Raw genomic sequence first — 19,190 nt, forward strand, 5'->3', positions numbered from 1 at the left:
GTTGATCATACATTAATTTTTGTATGGTATTATTAAGAAATTTGGAAACAATCTGAAATTTGATCTCATATTATTTTTTATATAATATTGTTTGATCTCAAAGTTGATCAAATATTAATTTTTTTTATATGATATTATTAAGAAATTTGGAAACGATCTGAAGCCTGCCTCTACCAGTCTCTCCTAATTCTACCATTCTACCTCTTGACTTTAAGAAGGGAGAATGGCAGGTTTAGGAGAGGGACATAAAAAAAGCTCGCTTGCTTTGAGAATTCCCATTCCAAAGGCCAAGCAGAGAGCTGAGATAATCATGGCTGACAGTGGATCTTCAGTTTCAGTTTCATTAGTGGAAGATTTTAATGGCCTCATTAAGCTCTACAGCGACGGATCCGTGGTGCGTGGAGACGAACCAGCTTTCCACCTTCCTCCACTCACTGAAAGTTACGACCACGTTTTATACAAAGACATTGTGTTTGATCATACACTCGGCTTATGGGCGCGCCTATATCTCCCCAGTTCTTTCCCAGCCACCACCACACGCCTGCCAGTAATCTTGTACTTTCATGGCGGAGGCTTCTGTTTGCTTAGCCCTCACAGTCCCGTTGTGCACCGTTTCTGTGTAAAGTGGGCAGCCGATGTAGGGGCCCTCGTCGTCTCCGTACACTACAGATTGGCTCCCGAGCATCGCCTCCCTGCTGCTTATCACGATTCTCTCTCCGCTCTCCAATGGCTTCATTCCCAGTCCAAAGCCACAGGCGAGGGAGAAAGAGGCGATCCTTGGTTCGATTCGCATGCCGACTTCTCCAAGGTATTCCTCATGGGAGAAAGCGCAGGAGGTAACATCGCGCATAGGCTGGGAATGTGGTGTGGCGGACAAGATTGGGGTGGAGATATGCGAATAAGAGGATTGATTTTGCTGTATCCCTTTTACGGAGGGGAGGCGCGGACTGCATCCGAGACTAGGGAGAAGAAAGGGACTCCGCCTTTTACATTGGAAGACTCGGATTTTTCCTGGAGGTTGGCACTCCCCGCGGGAAGCAACAGAGATCACCATTTCTGCAACCCCCTCACCGTATCGCTGGATGTTTGGTCCCTTGGAGGCCCTTTACCGCCCACGGTTATGGTGATTGCAGGGCTTGACATTTTGAGGAACAAACAATTGGAATACTGTGATTTTCTCAAGAAATCCGGTGATCAAATCATCGAAGTTGTGGAGTTTGAAGAGGAAGATCATGGCTTCACCCTTTTGAAAATGGACGAACAAAATTCATTAAAAGTGATAGAGTACGCTTCCAATTTCATTAAATTCGCAGCTTGACATCAAGACTCCACGGCCCAGGGAGTTTCGTTGGATCCTATTTCATTCATGAAAGTTAAAAGTTAAGTTTACATGCATGTATGTATGAGAAAGCGTTCTTCTGTTGTCTTTGGATTATTTTCTGAAGTATAATATATGTCTTACTCTCGTAGTATTTTCTTAAATATAATATAAAAGACGTCCATTATGCTATGTAGGTCTCCATTACCTCCCTATATTTTATGGTATTCCCCAATTTTTTAACATCTTTACATTTTGTTTTCATCGATAACATCAATAAGTTCAACGCCATTTCACTAATTATTTTATATCTCAAAATAATATTGTATAATTTAAAATCATATTAATTTTTTAATAATCAATTTCAATTTTAATTTTCATTTTTTAATTTTATGATTATATTTTCTGAAATAAATGTTATTTAATATTTTATTTTTATAATTTAAAATTTTTATTATAATAATTGATTATTTAAATTTGAAGTTTTATGGGAGTTTTATGTTAAAATATTATGAAATAATTTAATTATTAATAATTAATAAATAGATAGTCAAAAGATCTTAATTTAAGTGGTTTGGTGAATAGAGAGTTTTATATTAAAATAATGTGAAATAATTTAATCATTAATAATTAGTAGATGGATGGTCAAAAGATCTTAATTTAAGTGGTTTTGTGAATAATTTATTTCTCTAGCTATTTGGCTTCTGGACTTGGCAGACATGTTGTAATTGAGGTATTAGTGGTTGTTATGAAATAATTATATCTAGTGTAATAGTGGTAGCCAATCTAATTGAAATTATGGATTCATCATAAATTCTCATTCTAGTTTAAGAAAAAAAAAGGAATATTCACAAAATATTTTTAGTATTAGTCATAAATAGACAATTGAAATTTATTTCAAAGATAACTATGTCATTTTTTTTCAATTTAATTAAAAATGTTGTAAAAGTAAATTAAGCTAAACTATATATAAAATATTGACTATAAAATAAGTTATGTTTTTTATATTAAGCCATAGTGTTGGTCCATTGTTAAGTGGGGATGAATCCTCATGGTTAAAAATCTTGTTACATTTTTTCAATTAGACATATACACATTTTGAAGAAGTGCGTACCTTTCTAAGAAGTTCTAATAAATGCACAAATGTTCAGAGGTACTTAGATAACCTTAGGTCATAGAAAATGAAAAATGCTCATAACAATTCCTTAATCTAAATGCTCATGAAAATTCCTTAATCTAAGTATTATTGTTTTGATCTCTTGCATGTTAACTAGCTTGTCAAGATCACAAACCTAATTTCTGCAAACATGTTCAAATTTGAGAAGTGCAGAGGTACTTAGATAACCTTAGGTCATAGAAAATGAAAATGCTGATAACAATTCTTTAATCTAAATGCTCATGAAAATTCCTTAATCTAAATATTATTGTTTTGATCTCTTGCATGTTAACTAGCTTATCAAGATCACAAACCTAATTTCTGCAAACATGTTCACATTTGAGAAGTGCAAACATGTTCACATTCTAGAATTTCATATTAAGAATGTGAATTTGGGAATTTGAGAAATTGTATTGCATTTAAAAAGTCCAACAACTTTGTGTGCTACACATAATTCCTTAATCTATCTTCATCATAAAATTCCAACTTAGCCAATAATTCCAGAATTTCCAAGAAAATGGTGGCAAATCAACGTGGCAAATCAAATGAAAATGGTGGCAAATCATGGTGGCAAATCAAATGAAAATGGTGGCAAATCAATGGAATTTCGCTTCTATGAATTTTCTATGAATTAATCATTGGTTGATTACGTTGAAATTGGCCGTCCAGACATTCCGCTTACGAAATTTCAAATCTGATGCAGTAATATATATTTGTTCTACATTCACAATACATTTGTTTTGTGTAAATGGGCAAGTTCTAAGTAACGTTTTGTGTAAATGGCATGAGTTTTAAGTAGTGTAAATGGCATAAGTTTTAAGTAATGTTTTATGTGAATGGCGTAAGTTTTAAGTAATGTTTTGTGTAAATGGTGTTGTATTATGATAAGGATTGTTTTAATATGGAAATTAATTAGGTTTATTTTAATGTTTATAATTTTTATTTTAGGATTTATATATTTTAAGTTTATAATATTAGTTTTTTGGGTTTAATATTATTTTTATGGTGTAAGTTTTAAGTAATTTAAATGGGTAGCATTGCGACGAGGATTGTTTCAATATGAAAATCAACTATGGTCAACTATGTTTATTTTAGTGTTTATAATTTTTATCTTAGGGTTTATATACTTTGGGTTTATAATATTAGTCTTTTGGGTTTAATATTATTCCCTTGAGTTCATAATCTCTTGGATTTATTATTCCCTTGGGTTTATAATGTCAATCCCTTGGGTTTAAAACATGAATCATAGTCAACCATGGTCAATTATAGCCAACCATGGTCGAATGTTGCATTGTTATAATGGTTGCCTCAATATGAAAATCAACCATGGTCCAACGTTGCATTGTGACAAAGATTGTCTCAATATGAAAATCAACTATGATCAAACATAGTCAACCATGGTTAACAATATTTATATTTATAAATATTTTTTTACTTAATAAATTTATATTAATAAATAGTATATATTATTATTATTATTTATTAATTTTGAATGAATAAATTAATTATTTAATGAGTTTATTAATAATGAATAAAATATAAATTAATGAATTAATTATTATTATTTATTAACATTACTATTACTATTAATTATTATATTATTTAATCAATTAATATTATTATTTTTTAATTAATTATTATTTTTTATTTAATTAACTAATATTAATTAATAACAATAATAATATTAATAATATTAATAATTATAATTATATTTTTTTGTGTATATTAATCACATTTATTAATATGGTTGTGCTTGTATATATTTCTTTTACTTAACATTAGCAAATCCGATTAAAAATACACTTGTTTTTGTAAATCGCCCAAGTTCTATGTAACATGGGCATAGTTATATTTAAATGATTGGAAAAAGTTTTGCTAGCTTTAATTAAAAAATAATAATGGAAAATGTTAAGTCATGTGTTAATAAGAAATAGAAAAAGTCAACGATGGATGGATAAATTGTGACTTACTTGGATGGAATAGATATTTTTTAATTATAATTTTATAAAAATATATTTATAAATTTAAAATAAAATGAAATATATATATATATATATATATATATAATATATATATATATATATATACACAAAAGGTGTAGTCTAACTTATAGATGAAATGACTTTTTTCACGACATTTTTTCTAGTTAATTTTAATCAAAATCACATAGAGATTTTTAAAAACTTGAGTTTAAATTGTTTAATATTTCAGGGTGCTGAAATTGTATTATATGATTTTGGTGAATTCCGGTGAAAAAGGCTATTTTGTCTATAAGTTAGACTTCGCCTATACAAAATAATATAAAATTATTAATTATTATTATGATTATTAATTTAAAAAAATTATATTGATAAGAGTTGCATTAAAGTTAATAATGAAAAGATGCATAAAAATGTATATTTATTGACTTACACATTTATAAGTTACTATTAAATTATAAGTCTAATTATGCTATATTTAGTAATAGTTATATGAATTAAACAGTTGGTAAAAATCGATAGATATCAATCCATGATAAACATTAAAACACTCTCACTTCATAATACATCTCATATATTTACTATTAAAAAATCATAAAAATTAACTACATCATAACTATTTTTTAAATTATTATTGTTATTAATTATAAAAAGAATCAATATATAAGTCAAATATATATACATTTTTAAAAACATGTAACAAGATTCTTAATCATAGAAATGTGCTTAAACTTAATCATAGAGATTACTAATTTGTAAATTAGCTTTGTCACAATACCATGGGCCAATACTATTGTATATCAATATCATATATCCAAAAAACCATAACTCATTACATATAACATTGATTCATATGACATTTTTTAATTAATTAATTTAATTAAAAATGTAAAAACACATAACTATGTCTCAATCTTTAAACTATAATTAAAAAATTATCTAAATTAAAAAATATAATTATAATTTAATTTTGGAAAATGAAATAAAATTTTATTACAATGGAAGATTGGCCTTAAAATAAAAAATGACGCTGCTTGGATATCCTGAGATGGGGGCATTCAACAAGAGGAACATTCACCATCAAAGAAGCTTATGAGCTAAAAGCAGAACAAGAACAAGAACAAGATGGACAAGCACTGCTATGGAAAAAAATTTGGAGCGGAGGATGGTGGCCTAAGGTAGCTCATTTCCTCTGGCTTGTTTGTAAAGGGAGAACACTGACTTGGGATCAATTACAGAAAAAAAAAGGATGCAAGGTTTGTCCTTCTATTGGATGTGCCAGCAAGACAAAGAGGACATCGAGCACATAATGAACTCATGTCTGTTTGTGAATCAACAATGGGGTCAAATACAAGGAGTCTTTGGAAGAATGGATAGGAACTGTTAAAGCATAAAAGAAACAATCCTATTATGGAGGAACAACATCTTCTCAAGCCTTGTCTTGAATCGTGCATAGGGACTAGCCCTGGGATTCAACCTGTGGACCATATGGAAAGAACGGAACAACATAATCTTCAAAAACAAAACTTCAACACAAGACCGGGTAAGGGAAGGATTAGTTAATAACATCAGGGAAACGATTCTTGCAGAACAATGGAGACCAGAAGACTCGCAAGTCCCTCCCCATGAAGGAAAAATACTTCGTTGTCTTAATTTATCAAGTGAAATGATCACCCTGAATGCATGGAAAGCGAGAAAGATCAATATTGATTCCTTGAAGCATTTCACTCTACCAGGAGAAGGATTCATCAAGTTGAATTTCGACGAGGCCTCAAAAGGGAACCCGAGAACAGCAGGATTAGGTGGCATATTCAGAGATAACCAAGAAAACACGCGGCTTATATATGCAGAATCATGTGGAATTGCAAGTAACAATGAAGCCGAATTTGCAGCAGCTGGATAGGGACTCAGAATAGCTGTAAGATTGGGATACAAACACATGGAAGTGGAAGGTGACTCTAGCTTGGTCATCAACACTATGAGGAAACTTAACAATGACACGCCATGGGATAAATTGAGTCAAAGTTGGAGGATGGCTCGCCTTATCCAGGAGATAGGGGAACTCATTCATAAGTTCAATTATCTAGTAATCAGACATGTAAGAAGGGAAGGGAACAAAGTAGCAGATTTCTTGGCAAACTGGGGTTGTAACCAAGAACATGGACCAATGGAAAGAATATGGCCAATGCAGCCCAGGGATGATAGAATTAAACCCCTGGAAGAGATCCTGCAGCAAGGTACCCAAAACAACTAGGAAACAGAGAATCCTAACAACAATACCCTCGATCGGGGTGTGTGCCCGAGTACATCGGCCAGTTATGTTAGTCAAGCCACATAAGGGAAGGGTACTACCAACTGCCCCCCACACGCTCATGGCGATGTGTGCGGTGGCCTCCTGCATGAAAACTGGTAGAAGGCAGGGGAGAAGTGGCAGTCAGGGCCAGGGTAGTGAAGGAGGTGGGATGGATAAGCCAGGTTGGGTGATGGGATAGAGGATGGTGGACAGGGATTATGAAGGCAAGCAGGATGGTAGAAAGAATATTGATGATACTGGAGGAAGGAGGAGCGACGCTGCAAGACAAGGAAGCGACCAACAAAGACCTCGACGAAGTATCACCGGGTATGTTCACTGGCCTTACACACCCATTGCTATGTTTACTGTGATATTTCATGGCTAGGGGGCGAGGGAGTAGATCGAGGAGGGGAACTGGGGTAAAGGCTGGGGAGACCATCAGATGATGGGAGGGACGGGGACCGGGTTGGAGCCATAGACTGGCACCAGGAGCGAAAATCGAGGTTGGGACCTTGAGAAACCTCTTACGATTAAGCAAGACAGTTGGGTTACCAAGGAGGGAGGGGAGACTGTAAATAAGCTTAAGCGAGGGAGGGCAATTTGAATGGGGAGAGATGAGCGAAAGCATTACAAAACAAAGGGGCGAGGGAAGGCTATGCGAGTGGAAGAGATGGTAACCTGGCTCGATGGGTGGGCAGTGAGCGTTGTATGCATAATTCGAGTCGGGCACCCAGACATTACCCCAGGGAGTAGGGGAGAGACATGCCAAAATCTGAAAGGTGGAGAGGCTATTGCAAGGCAGGTAAGGGGTATTGTAACTTCAGGCAGATGAGAGGCACCGCAACTTTGGGCAGAGGGATACCTGGAAAGAGGCAATTGTGGCTTGAAATGTGAGGGGAGGGAAATCAATATCAACCTGGAAAGGCATGAAGCTACGCCCTGCGAACTAACGCATATTGTGTGTGAATAGGCCCAGAAAAAAGAAGCGATGGCTAGACCAGCACGTGGAAGAGGATGAGGCAGAAGGGGGAGGGAGCTGCCCAGAGCAGCAGACCCAGGCACCTCGGAACCCATGGGGGCTTCACTGGGGGAGCAATACCATACCACGTGGGTTCATATTAGGGGATATATATTGAGGAAAAAATGGCATAATATATTGAGCATATAATATGGGGTGGAGGGTTTTTATATTCACATGTATAAAAAATGAAGCTCAAAGTTAATGAAAAAATATAAAGGGGTATAAAAAATGTTAATGAAAAAATGGATACATACAATATCTAGTGAAAGTAGGGGTTTTTTAATTAGGAAGGTGTATTGGTTTCATATTGGTAGGGGGTTAAATAATATGATTTTTAGAGGTATTTTCCAATATGTAGTCAAATTAAGGGTATTGTTTAGTATGCCACGAATGCAGGTGATATGTCAGAGGTTCATTGAGTGAAGCCCCCGTGTCGAAAACTAGGCGAGGGAGGAAGCCAGTATAACGGCTCATCAACGAAGCGGCAACAACGTATAGGGTAGGAACAGATGCAGGCATCTGCAAGATTTTAAAGGATTGGGAGGAAAAGATAAAGCAGGAGGAGGAATCCGAAGAGGAAATGGAGAATTGGCGGGAGGTAATCCCGGATCCTGGGAATACTAGGGGTAGACTCACACAGTTAAGCAGACATTATACCTGTATTGGCTCATGAAGATCCTTATGGGGAAGCCCATGGAGCAAACTTCAGTGGGGATGGCCTTGACCATCTAGGACATACCCAACTACAAGAAAGACTTGCAGACCATTCAATTCCAGCTGTGCAAGCAAGACATCTGCCTAGATCGTATTCAAAGGCACATCCTTGTATTATCGAGTTGGTGGACATACCCGAAGACTCTACTGAAGACCCGACTCCGGTGGAGTCAGCCTCAGAAGAGCAACATGACTAGTCAAGTTCCAGGATGTTTTATTTTTGGTTTCTTGCAGCTAGCATTTACTTTTACTGATGCATGCTTATGATAGATAGACACTCAAACCCTTATCATGATATAGATACATATATAGCTTGGGTAGATCGCCTGAAACTATATTATTTTTGGATGGTTTATAACGAAGATAGGTGACCAACAAACTTGGTTTCCCACTGAGCAAGTTGAGCCCACCTATCTCACATATGTGGTGTAAACTTGTCTCTTATAAATAGAAAAAAGAAAGTCCCACCAAACTTTACAAAAAAAAAATAACGCCTAAACCTACCATTTTTAATAATTAATTGAAAAAAACTATATTATAATAAATGAATATTTGTTACCATGTAAAAGTTCTTCATAAAAGTTGTTACTAAATTATGTTAATTAAAATACGACATTGAATTTTACTTGAAATACCATTCAACGTCAAAATCATCGCAAACTTAAGTCCATGGGGCTTTGGATTGACGGTGAATGGGTGCATTGTTAAGGCACTCCTTGAGATAGGTCACTGGTTCAAATCCCCCATCGGTGCTTATCTACCAAAATAAAATTAAAAAAAGTTTAGTCCGCATGGGGTAGCTCAAGTGACAGTGGCCGTGGAAATGAAGTCTCACCGAACCGGAAGTCTTGGGTTCAAATCTTGGGCTACCCTTCCCTCGTAGCGGGGTGTGTAATGGACATGAAAATCCAAGAATCCGACCAAGCTTACAAAAAAAATCATCACAAACTTTACCATTTTTTAATCTTGAAATACCCTTTAACAACTTTACATTAAAATACGACATTGAATTTTAATTGAAATACCATTCAACGTCAAAATCATTGCAAACTTTACAATTTTTTTTAGCCTGAAATACCATTTAACGTTAGAATTATTGCCAACTTTACAATTTTTTTTATCGGTTAGTTTTTTCCTTAGCCTGCGGGTAGGTTGGTTCCTAGAAGATTATCCCAAACAAATTTAAGGGAAAGGAATTGAATAAAGACATTAAATATTCAAATGGGTGATTATTGAAGTTTGATTTTCATAAACTTTTTTGAATTTTACAGTACAAACAACGAATTAAATAAAGACATTAAATATTCAAAGGGGTAATTATTGAAGTTTTATTTTCAGAATTTTTTTGGAATTTTATGGTATTTTTGTTTATATGTGATTATTTTTATTAATTTTAAATTTTGGAATTATTGTTGAAATGTTTTTGTTGAAATTCAAAGTATTCTTAGGGAGTGAGGATTAGTCGCTTTTGTTTTATTTTATTTTAAAATTTAGTGATACTTTTTGGGTTATTGAAGATTGGTGTGTCTAGTTTATTTGATTGATTTAGGATTAATTGATTAGATTATGTGTAGTTAACATTACTAACCTTAGTTTGGAGGGATGACTTTCTCTCTTCTAGTTACATAATGAATTATTGGTAGAGATTTTATAGTGGTGCAATGGGAAGGCGACAAATGTGGAGACTTAGGGTTTGTGATTAATGGTTTGAAAAAGTAGGTTTGGTGTTAGTGCAAGGGATCTCTTCAGATGTTTGGACTCTAATTAAAGAAAAGAGGTTCTAATATGTCAATTGGCTCACATGGAATAATTATAGGAGTTGATGTGACGAGGTGCAAGCTAGGTTGGATAAAGTCTATGGACCTTAGTTCTTTTCACATTGCTTCCATCCTGTGGATGTGTTGATAGATGTGATAGGCTTGGATTTCCTTTAGATTTAAACTGTGATTTCTTTTCCTATAATGCTTGATTACTTTGTTCTTCACTATTAGTTGAATTTTTCCCATTTGGTGTCAGTTGTTTTTCACACCCTTATGTAAGAGAGTTTGATCCCTCTTCTTTAGGCTTGTGGGAGCTTAGGGATGGAATTTGGTGGATTGTTGTTGTTTGTCGCTCTTAACTTCATGAGAGTTTGAGAATGGATGATAGTTTTTAAGTAGATAAGTTTGAAGAGGGCCATGTCCTTTAGAAGAGGATTTTCATAATTTGACCCTCCATGGGGAGGTAATGGAGCTAAATATCACTATATGCAAAGGTGAGGACTATTATTTCCAAGGGTGAAAAAATGAGATAGATATCAAGGTAGGACTAGACACTAATCATGATTCTAATTCATTGACATAAAAACCTTAGTCAATAATTTCATGCAACTTGAATGGTGGCATGTGAGCGGGTAATATGCCTCTAGGCTATGGATATTCTTCTTAATTTCTCCTTAAATAATAAGCTTGTATATGGAGGAATGGGATTCCTTGAGGAGGATCAAGGGGTTTGGTTGGTAGTGAACATATAGTTGGTTATGTTTGTATAACTATATCATTATGAAAAGAGTAGTCTAGGAAGGATGGTTGGTTAATGGTGGTTAGTATGCAATGCTTACAACATAGAGTTGAAGAAAGTGTTAGAAGTGTACAACTACTTTCAATTTTCATAGGTTGCACATTGAATTTTCAGAATGTGCATGACACGCTCTAGGGTGTGGCTAAGAATATCAACCACTTTTTTAGTATTCCCTTTCTTATATTGAATGGGTAAATGAAATTATTGTATATGTGAATCTCACTTGATATGGAACCATTCTTGCAACTTATATTAAGAATTACAAAAAAAAAAAAAAAAATGTTGATGCTTAATGTGAAATACGGTCTCCTTACAGAGAATATAATTCCTCTATTGTTTCAATGCTTGCATTGGCTCATAAAACCCTTTTCCATAGGTGCAACAATTAATTTTATCTTCAAAAATATTCTCTAAATGGTAGGTGATTGGATATCCTCCATGTTAAGTATGATGCTTATGGAAAATTGAGATGAATTTGTATCAATATAAACCAATGGTATAAATATGGAAGGTGGATAATTGGATTTACTCACAAAACTAATTTAAGTTGCTCAAAAGCTTGTTATGTCATAGGGACCAATTCAAAGACTTGTGTTTGTAGAGCTAATGTAAAGGAGGAACAACATGAGAGAAATGCTAGATGTATTTTCTGTCCCACCAAGAAAACATTTGAGTTTGGATGTGGAAATAAGAGTGGGCCATTAAGCTAGTGAAATAGATTTAGTAGGATTCACAATGATTAATGATAAAACTAAGCTAGGATATGAAAGTATGGCCAAAAAAGGATTTTTTTAGTTTGAGTTGTAGTTGATGGGTGCACAGGAGCTCAAATGTGATTTGCACATGCTAGAGATAATCCTCCCTCTTTTGGTTGAACATAAGGATATCACTAAGGTCACTGCAACAAAACAGGCAATTTGCGCCAGATTTAGCACCAGATTCTAGTGCATTTTTTTCTCAATTGGGATGAGCAACCTGGCGCTAAATCTGGCTCTATTGTACAATTTTTAAATCGTCCTTTTTTGCACCAAATTTTGCATCTTTTTTACGCCAAATTTTCCATCATTTTCTGCATCATATTTTGCACCAAGATTTTCATTTGGTTTTACAACAGGTTTTGCTTCTAGTTTTGTGCCTTTTTTTGCATCATTTTTTGCTTCCTCTTTTGTGGAATTCTTTGCTTCTATTTTTGTGTCATAATTTGCATCGATTTTTACACCATCTTTGACATCTTATTTAGTGCCTTTTTTTACATCCAATTTGTGCCAATTTTTGCATCTGGTCTTATGCCATCTTTTGCTTCTAATTTTGTACTTATTTTTACATCTATTTTTGTGCCAATTTTTGTGCCTTTTTTTACACCATCTTTTCCATCCAATTTTGCACCATATGTTGAATCTGATTTAGTGCCAAATTTCGCATGCATTTTTGCACCATTTTTTGCATCCACTTTTGCATTTTATTTATCTCCCTTTTTTGCATCCACTTTTGCATTTTATTTATCTCCCTTTTTTGCATCCTATTTTGCACCATATTTTGCATTTAATTTTGCATCATTTGTTGCATCCAATTTAGCATCATTTTTAACACCATTTCTTGCATCCAATTTTTCATCTTTTTGAGCATCTAAATTTGCATCCTATGTTGAACCATATATTGCATCCACCTTTGCATCCCATTTTGTGTCTATTGTTACATTCACTTTTGAGCCATTTTTTCGTCTACTTTTGCATTTGTTTTTGCACCAAGTTTTGAATGATTTGTTGCATCATTTTACATCCAATGTTGCATCTCAATTTGCATCCAAAATTGAGCCATTTTTATGCTCATTTTTGCACCATTTTTTCTTCTTTTGTGTCCAATTTTGCACCATTTTTTATGTCCAAATTTGCATCCTTTTTGGTATCTAGTTTTTCATCCTTTTTGGCTTCCAAATTTGCATCCTTTTTTCTGCCACATTTTGTGTCCACATTTGCATCTCATTTTGCACCTACATTCTAGTTGGAATTTTCATCTAGTTATGCATCATCTTTGACATCCTTGGTTTCACCATTTTTTAGTCCCATTTTGCATCTTGTTTTGTGTCTTTTCTTACATCCTTTTTGCATCCTAATTTTACACCATTCTTTGCATCCTCATTTTGGTGTCCATTTTTGCATCCTTGTTTGCACCCAATTCGTTATCCTTTCATATAAAGGCCCTATTTTGTTCCCTTCTTTGTGTCTAGTGTTGCACCCTTTTTTAATTTTACTTTAAAAACCTTTTTGTGTCATTGTTTGCATATTGTTTTGATGGCTAGTTTAACATCCAATTCTACTCCCAATTTTTCATCCATGGTTAAATCCACTTTTGGCTTCTTGTTTAGAGTTTTACTTTTATTTCCATTTATGACCACCTCTATGGGTTCGTTTTACTAAGTTCATTTACATAGTGAAATATATTAAATTTTCTAAATATCATTTTGCTGTAGGATTTAATGCATGGTTAGATGAAAACAAAACCCTCTCAGTTTATCTCAAAAACCTAGGACAAACCAATTAAGAGAAAGGTTGTTCTAAGGCTTAGGATTCTTAGTAGATCAAGATGTAGAGTATAGATTAAGAAAAAGAGAATGAATTCTTGTGAGTCCTCGCATGCAGGTCTTCTTGGAGTTTTTCGTATAGCCAAGAAGCGCTCCTAGCTAGCTCCAAAGCTTGGTCCTACACATAAGAGAGAGAATAAAGCAACCTTCACAACATAATATCTTAATAATCAAAACTATAAAAAACATATAAATATTATTGAATAAATAAATATAAACCAAAAACCCATGCATACATTAGTTAAATAGAAGAAGTAAAGAATGAATAGAAACATATGGAAGGAAGAACAACTGATCTATATGAATAAAGGAGTTGGAGGAAAGTTGCAACATCACCTCCCCCAACTCATAGCTCCAAAACTCTCCCTCTCAAGACAGATCTCAAGAGCGTGACAATACAAAATTCCCATCATTTTTTCAATGGCCAAGCCTCTAATATATAGGAAAGTGGAGGCTATGAAGATTTCCAAAATTCCTCATTAGTTCAATTTGGAAAAATCTTTTGGGTGAATAATGTTTCCTCATATAAAAAAGGAATTTTCCACTTTTTAGATGCTTTTGTGCTTAGGAAAAAGCTTCCCCATGCTTTATGGCTCTTTCCCACTTTTGTATGCTTTTATTTTTTAGGAAAAAGCTAAAGATGAGGATAAAGAGATTACATTCCACCATATGTTTCCGAAAGTGACCAAGAATGTCAAATTCAAATTCTAGTTTGCTTATGTTTTAGTTTTTTTTTAAATACATATTTAGTTTTAGTATTTTTTTTTCTAGAAAAATATATTTAGTTTTTGGTATATTTTTCTATAAGAAAAATTATATTTTGTTTTTATAAAAATGGATTTTAAACATTCCATTCATGCTAAATTTGTGATTTTATGGTAGGAGTTTAAATTATATATAGTAAAGTAACTTAATGTCATGTGTCGTGTTGCTGAGATGGGTGTTATACATCTCTTTCTTGCTAAGTTATAGAATGTGCTTGGGTTTTCTTAATGCAATAAAACTAATTATGTTCTTCATGATATCTTGAAATGTTCATCTTGAACCAGGCTAATAAAACAATAAAGTTAAAATAGGTTTTCCTTTGTCCTTTATAGATCTTTGTCCCCATTAATCTTGGTCTTAATAGATTAATTGTCTTGTGGTGGCCTTGAGTGGTCACTTCCATTAGTTGCATGCTTTGTAGTTTTCAGTTAGTGACATTTTTTAGGCTTGATAATATGTTATTTAATTTATCAAAATGTGTTATTGTCCATATTATTGTTAAATATTAATATTAAATATGCTTATTTTTAAGCATGTTTTAGCAAAACTTTCCCAAAATGTTTATAGATTGTATTTTATAATGTAATGATTCTTTGCTTGATGAAATTGTTTTGGATATTTTTTTTAATGATTCATTGATTGATGAAATTGTTATGGATATTTTTTTTAGTATATTAAATTGTATGTGAAAAAGTAAAAAATCACCTCTTTTTTAGATTTTCATTGATCAATTTCCCTTAAGGCCATCAAGTTCACCATTTGGTCCCAGTTTAAGGAAATATAGGAGTCATGAAGTGGAATTGTCCAAGCACTTAAATCTTGAGACATGTTTCTTTTTAGTCACTTTATACTTTCTTTCGATGTAATTTTTTGATGAAAATAGTCTTGGAACATGAGGGGCGTCAATAGTAAGCGAAAACAAACTCCTAAAAGAAAAATGGTATGCAAAGCACCCATAAATAATGTTTATATAAGAAGCAAAAATATTAAGTGAGGTTCAACCTCATATAATTAGAAAATGGGGGAGGAATTTCCAAGTAGTAGTGATTGATGCTTAGAGATACTTGGGTGGAATGGTTATTATTTGAAATGATTAAGACATCAAGGTTACCAATATGTTTACCTCTTTTCGCATTATGACAACACAATTTTAGTTAATTGACATTGAGGACTACTACCATGTATCCAATGTCTATGACTCCAATATCGCAAATGGAAAACCTCTATTTCTCAATTCTATTTCTAGCACAAGTAATTTATACTCCCCATCTCCATGGATTGTTGGGAGTGACTTCAATATTATAAGTGTCTCGAGGAAAAGAAAGAATGAATCGAAATGTTTAACAAGATATTTTGTAAGCTATACCATTAAAGCCACAAAGTAGTCTCCATTAAAGTTGCCAAGAAATGAGTCTCCAACCCACACATGTGGATCAATGAGATGTAATACATGTGTGTGTGGTTACGAACTCAATACACCTCTATAATAACTCCACAAACTTATGTATTTCACTCTATCACATAAATTGACAGTAGTGTGACATAAGTAAACCAAGAGTAGACATGAAAGCCTTAGGAAACAAACATTCCTTAGATCCTCAATTAGGTGCTTAAATGATGAAGTGAAAATGCAAGGAGAAAAGAAGAATTCATGATTTAACCATCACATACATGTGATCAAGTGTGACTAGGAGTGTATATATTCATATATTTTCCAAAGAGGGAGTGAATACATGAGTTACCATTTATTGGCCCTTATTTTTCTTTCTTTTTCATTTTCTTATATATAGGACTTAGGGAATAAGGTTTTCATAAGTTTGGCACAACTCATAGATATAAGATTTACATGAATTTTCACTTCAACCTTAGAGTTTAGACTTAGATAAATCAATATAGTGTATGTTTAATGATTTTGGCTTTCACTTTTTTATTGTATTTCATCACAAATACAAAAGGGGAAATATTTTGCCACAAATCTATGAATGATTAATCATAAAGTCGTCATGTGATGAAAAAAAATTAATGATGTTATTCTCTACGAAAATGATGGGTATTCTTGAGAAAATCTTATGCTTGTGGATGTTTCCTCCCTGGTTGAGAGGGAGTGAGGGTAGACACCATGTTATCCATGTGTCATGTACTATGGCTAGGATTAACAATCGTAAGCCTAGTAAAGGCACTAGTAGGGATAATGGTGGATTGGATAAACATCTGGGACCAATATTCTTTGAGAATTTGGACATTGACTAGGACTAATCGCCATAAGTCAAGTACATTAATCCAAGATAAGAATAGTCATGAGGATTGAGATTTTTTGGTGTCAAATATTATGATAGTGGATTAGGAAATGATCATGTGAGGACATACCTGGTAAACATCTTGGTGGGGTAAGTGCCTTGAAAGGCAGTGGTTCCAAATTTATGCCTCCCAACATTGTGCTCTGATCTAATGGAGAGATAAACTTGTTAGTCAAGGCCTTACTATTTTGAAAATTTTGGCTATGATGATGTAAATCATCATTGATGCTTATCAATCTAGATCCCTTCTTATATGAATATTTCAACTTGAGAGTACTTTTTTGTCTCATTATGAGTACCTCGCTAGTTTAGAGGGAGGGTCATCATCTTCATTATTGCCATCATCACCACCATCAATGTGATCATTATTGTCATCATTTCATTATCATCATAATCACCATTCATGTCTTCTTCATGATCATCATCATCCTCATGATTTTGTATATTGTCGTCAATTGTTCATAATTATAGGTATCATAAGAAATATCACCAACCTTAGGACACATGATATATGAAAGAAAAATAACCACTTTATTTTTTAGAAATGATTGATGATCATCAACATCACTACCATTATCATCGTCATTATAATTGTCATCATCCCCATCATCATAACTAATATAAGTTTTATCATAATTTTTGTCATCTTCATCATGAACATCATAATCATCATTCATGCCATTATTGTTCTTGATTATGACCAAGATGAAAATAATGATAACGATGATCAGATGATGATGACTTGGAAGATGACGCCAAAGATAATTATTATGATTTTTACCATGATAACATTTAAAAATTGGGAGGAATGGCCAAGGTCATTAGCATCATCATCATTGTCATTGTAACTCCCATCGTCTTTATCATCATTGTCATTATCATAACAATCGCAATTCATGTCATCGTCATCATCTTCATTATCATCATCGTTATAATTATTGACATTGTCATCAGTTGTTCATAATTTTCAATGTCATAAGAAATATAATCAATGCAAAAGATATGATGTGTGTTGGAAAATGGATGCAAAAGTAAACAAAAAAATGGGGGTAAAAATAGACGTAAATTTGGATGAAGAGTGGACACAACATAAGTAGATGCAGAACAAGACAGAAAAATTGAACAAAAGTGGATGAAAAAGTAGATGCAATAGTTCATACAAACTTGAACATAAAATAGGACTCAAACATGGATGAAAAAGTGGAAGAAAACATGGGCACAATAGTAGGCATAAAACTTAGCATGAATTGTGGTGAAACAAATGTGGATACTCCAATGAATGTAAAAAAAAAGGGACACAAACTTGAATGCAAAAAGGAGGAAAAATTGGATGAAAAAAGGGATGTAAACATGGCCCAAACATGGGTGCAATAGTGAACACAAAATTAGTTGCAAAACTAGACAAATCAAAAGTGGATGTAAAAGTAAATTCGAAATGGGATGCAAAAAACATAAACAATATTTGATGCAAACTTGGACACAAAAGAGGATGCAAATATGGATGCAATAGTGGAAGAAAATGTGGGTTGCAATGATAGGCATAGGATATGGCACAAATAATAGCACAAAAAAGGTGGATGTAATAATAGACACAAAAAAATATGCAAACTTAGATGCAAGACAAGATGCTATAAGGGATGTAAAAGTGGATGCAAACACGGGTGCAACATGAGAAACAAAATTGGATGCAAAATATGGATGAAATGGAAGTACATGCAAAAGAAGATACAAAATGAGATGCAAAACCCAACACAAAAGTGGATGCAAAAATAGATGAAATATTTTATGCAAAAGAGGATGTGAAGATGGATGCAAAATTGGAAGCAAACGTGGGTACAACAGTATGTGAAAAACATGGAACAAATTTTGTCACAACAAAAGTAGATGTAATGATAGATGCAAAAAAAGAAGCAAATGAAGATGAAAAATAGGATGCAAAAAGGGATGTAAAAGTGGGTGTAAACATGGGTGCAACAATGGATGTAAAATAGCTTTTGCAACTTATTTGAAAGAGCAATTTTGTCCCAACAATTAGACTTGTAGCATAAAGAACATGGTTAATACATATGATTCGACCAAAAACTAGTTACTACCAAAATTCAACCAAAAAAAATATTACTGCATAAAAATAGAATTAAAAACAAAAAAATAAAAACAAAAATTTCCCAAATTAAAAATAAATAAATGATAAACTTTTTTTTACCAAAATTTAGTGATTTTTTTAGTGCTAATACTAACATCACCATTACAACAAGATATTTTTTTAGTGCTAATACTGCCATTACAACAAGATATAAGAGGGATATAATGCAAAAAGTTTAATAATAATATGTATGTAGAAGATGGTCTTCAGACTGGTGAATTCATGATAATCAATGGGACTACAGTCAAAATAATTGGATGTTATTTACTTTTTTACATAGATTGTCAAAATAATTGCATAAATCGATTTTTTTAACCAAAATTTAACAAAAACTTTGCTAGTGCTAACATTAGAACCACCACTA

General features: G+C 33.2%; 1 protein-coding gene across 1 annotated transcript; it reads left to right on the forward strand.

The window, feature by feature from the left end:
* The first annotated feature begins 218 nt into the window (after positions 1-218).
* On the forward strand, positions 219-1,417 carry LOC149236228 (strigolactones hydrolase CXE15-like). Its single transcript, XM_089461533.1, has one exon. The coding sequence runs from the start codon at positions 224-226 to the stop codon at positions 1,316-1,318; it is 1,095 nt and encodes a 364-aa protein (XP_089317659.1). The 5' UTR covers positions 219-223; the 3' UTR covers positions 1,319-1,417.
* Positions 1,418-19,190: the final 17,773 nt, after the last annotated feature.

Source organism: Pinus tabuliformis, chromosome 8 (genome assembly GCF_031772625.1).
Source record: "Pinus tabuliformis cultivar Carrire ecotype Pingquan chromosome 8, CPIR1, whole genome shotgun sequence".
NCBI lineage: Eukaryota > Viridiplantae > Streptophyta > Pinopsida > Pinales > Pinaceae > Pinus > Pinus tabuliformis.

Coding starts and splice junctions, on each gene's coding strand:
- LOC149236228 (XM_089461533.1), top strand. CDS start 224: ATGGCAGGTTTAGGAGAGGGACATAAAAAAAGCTCGCTTGCTTTGAGA.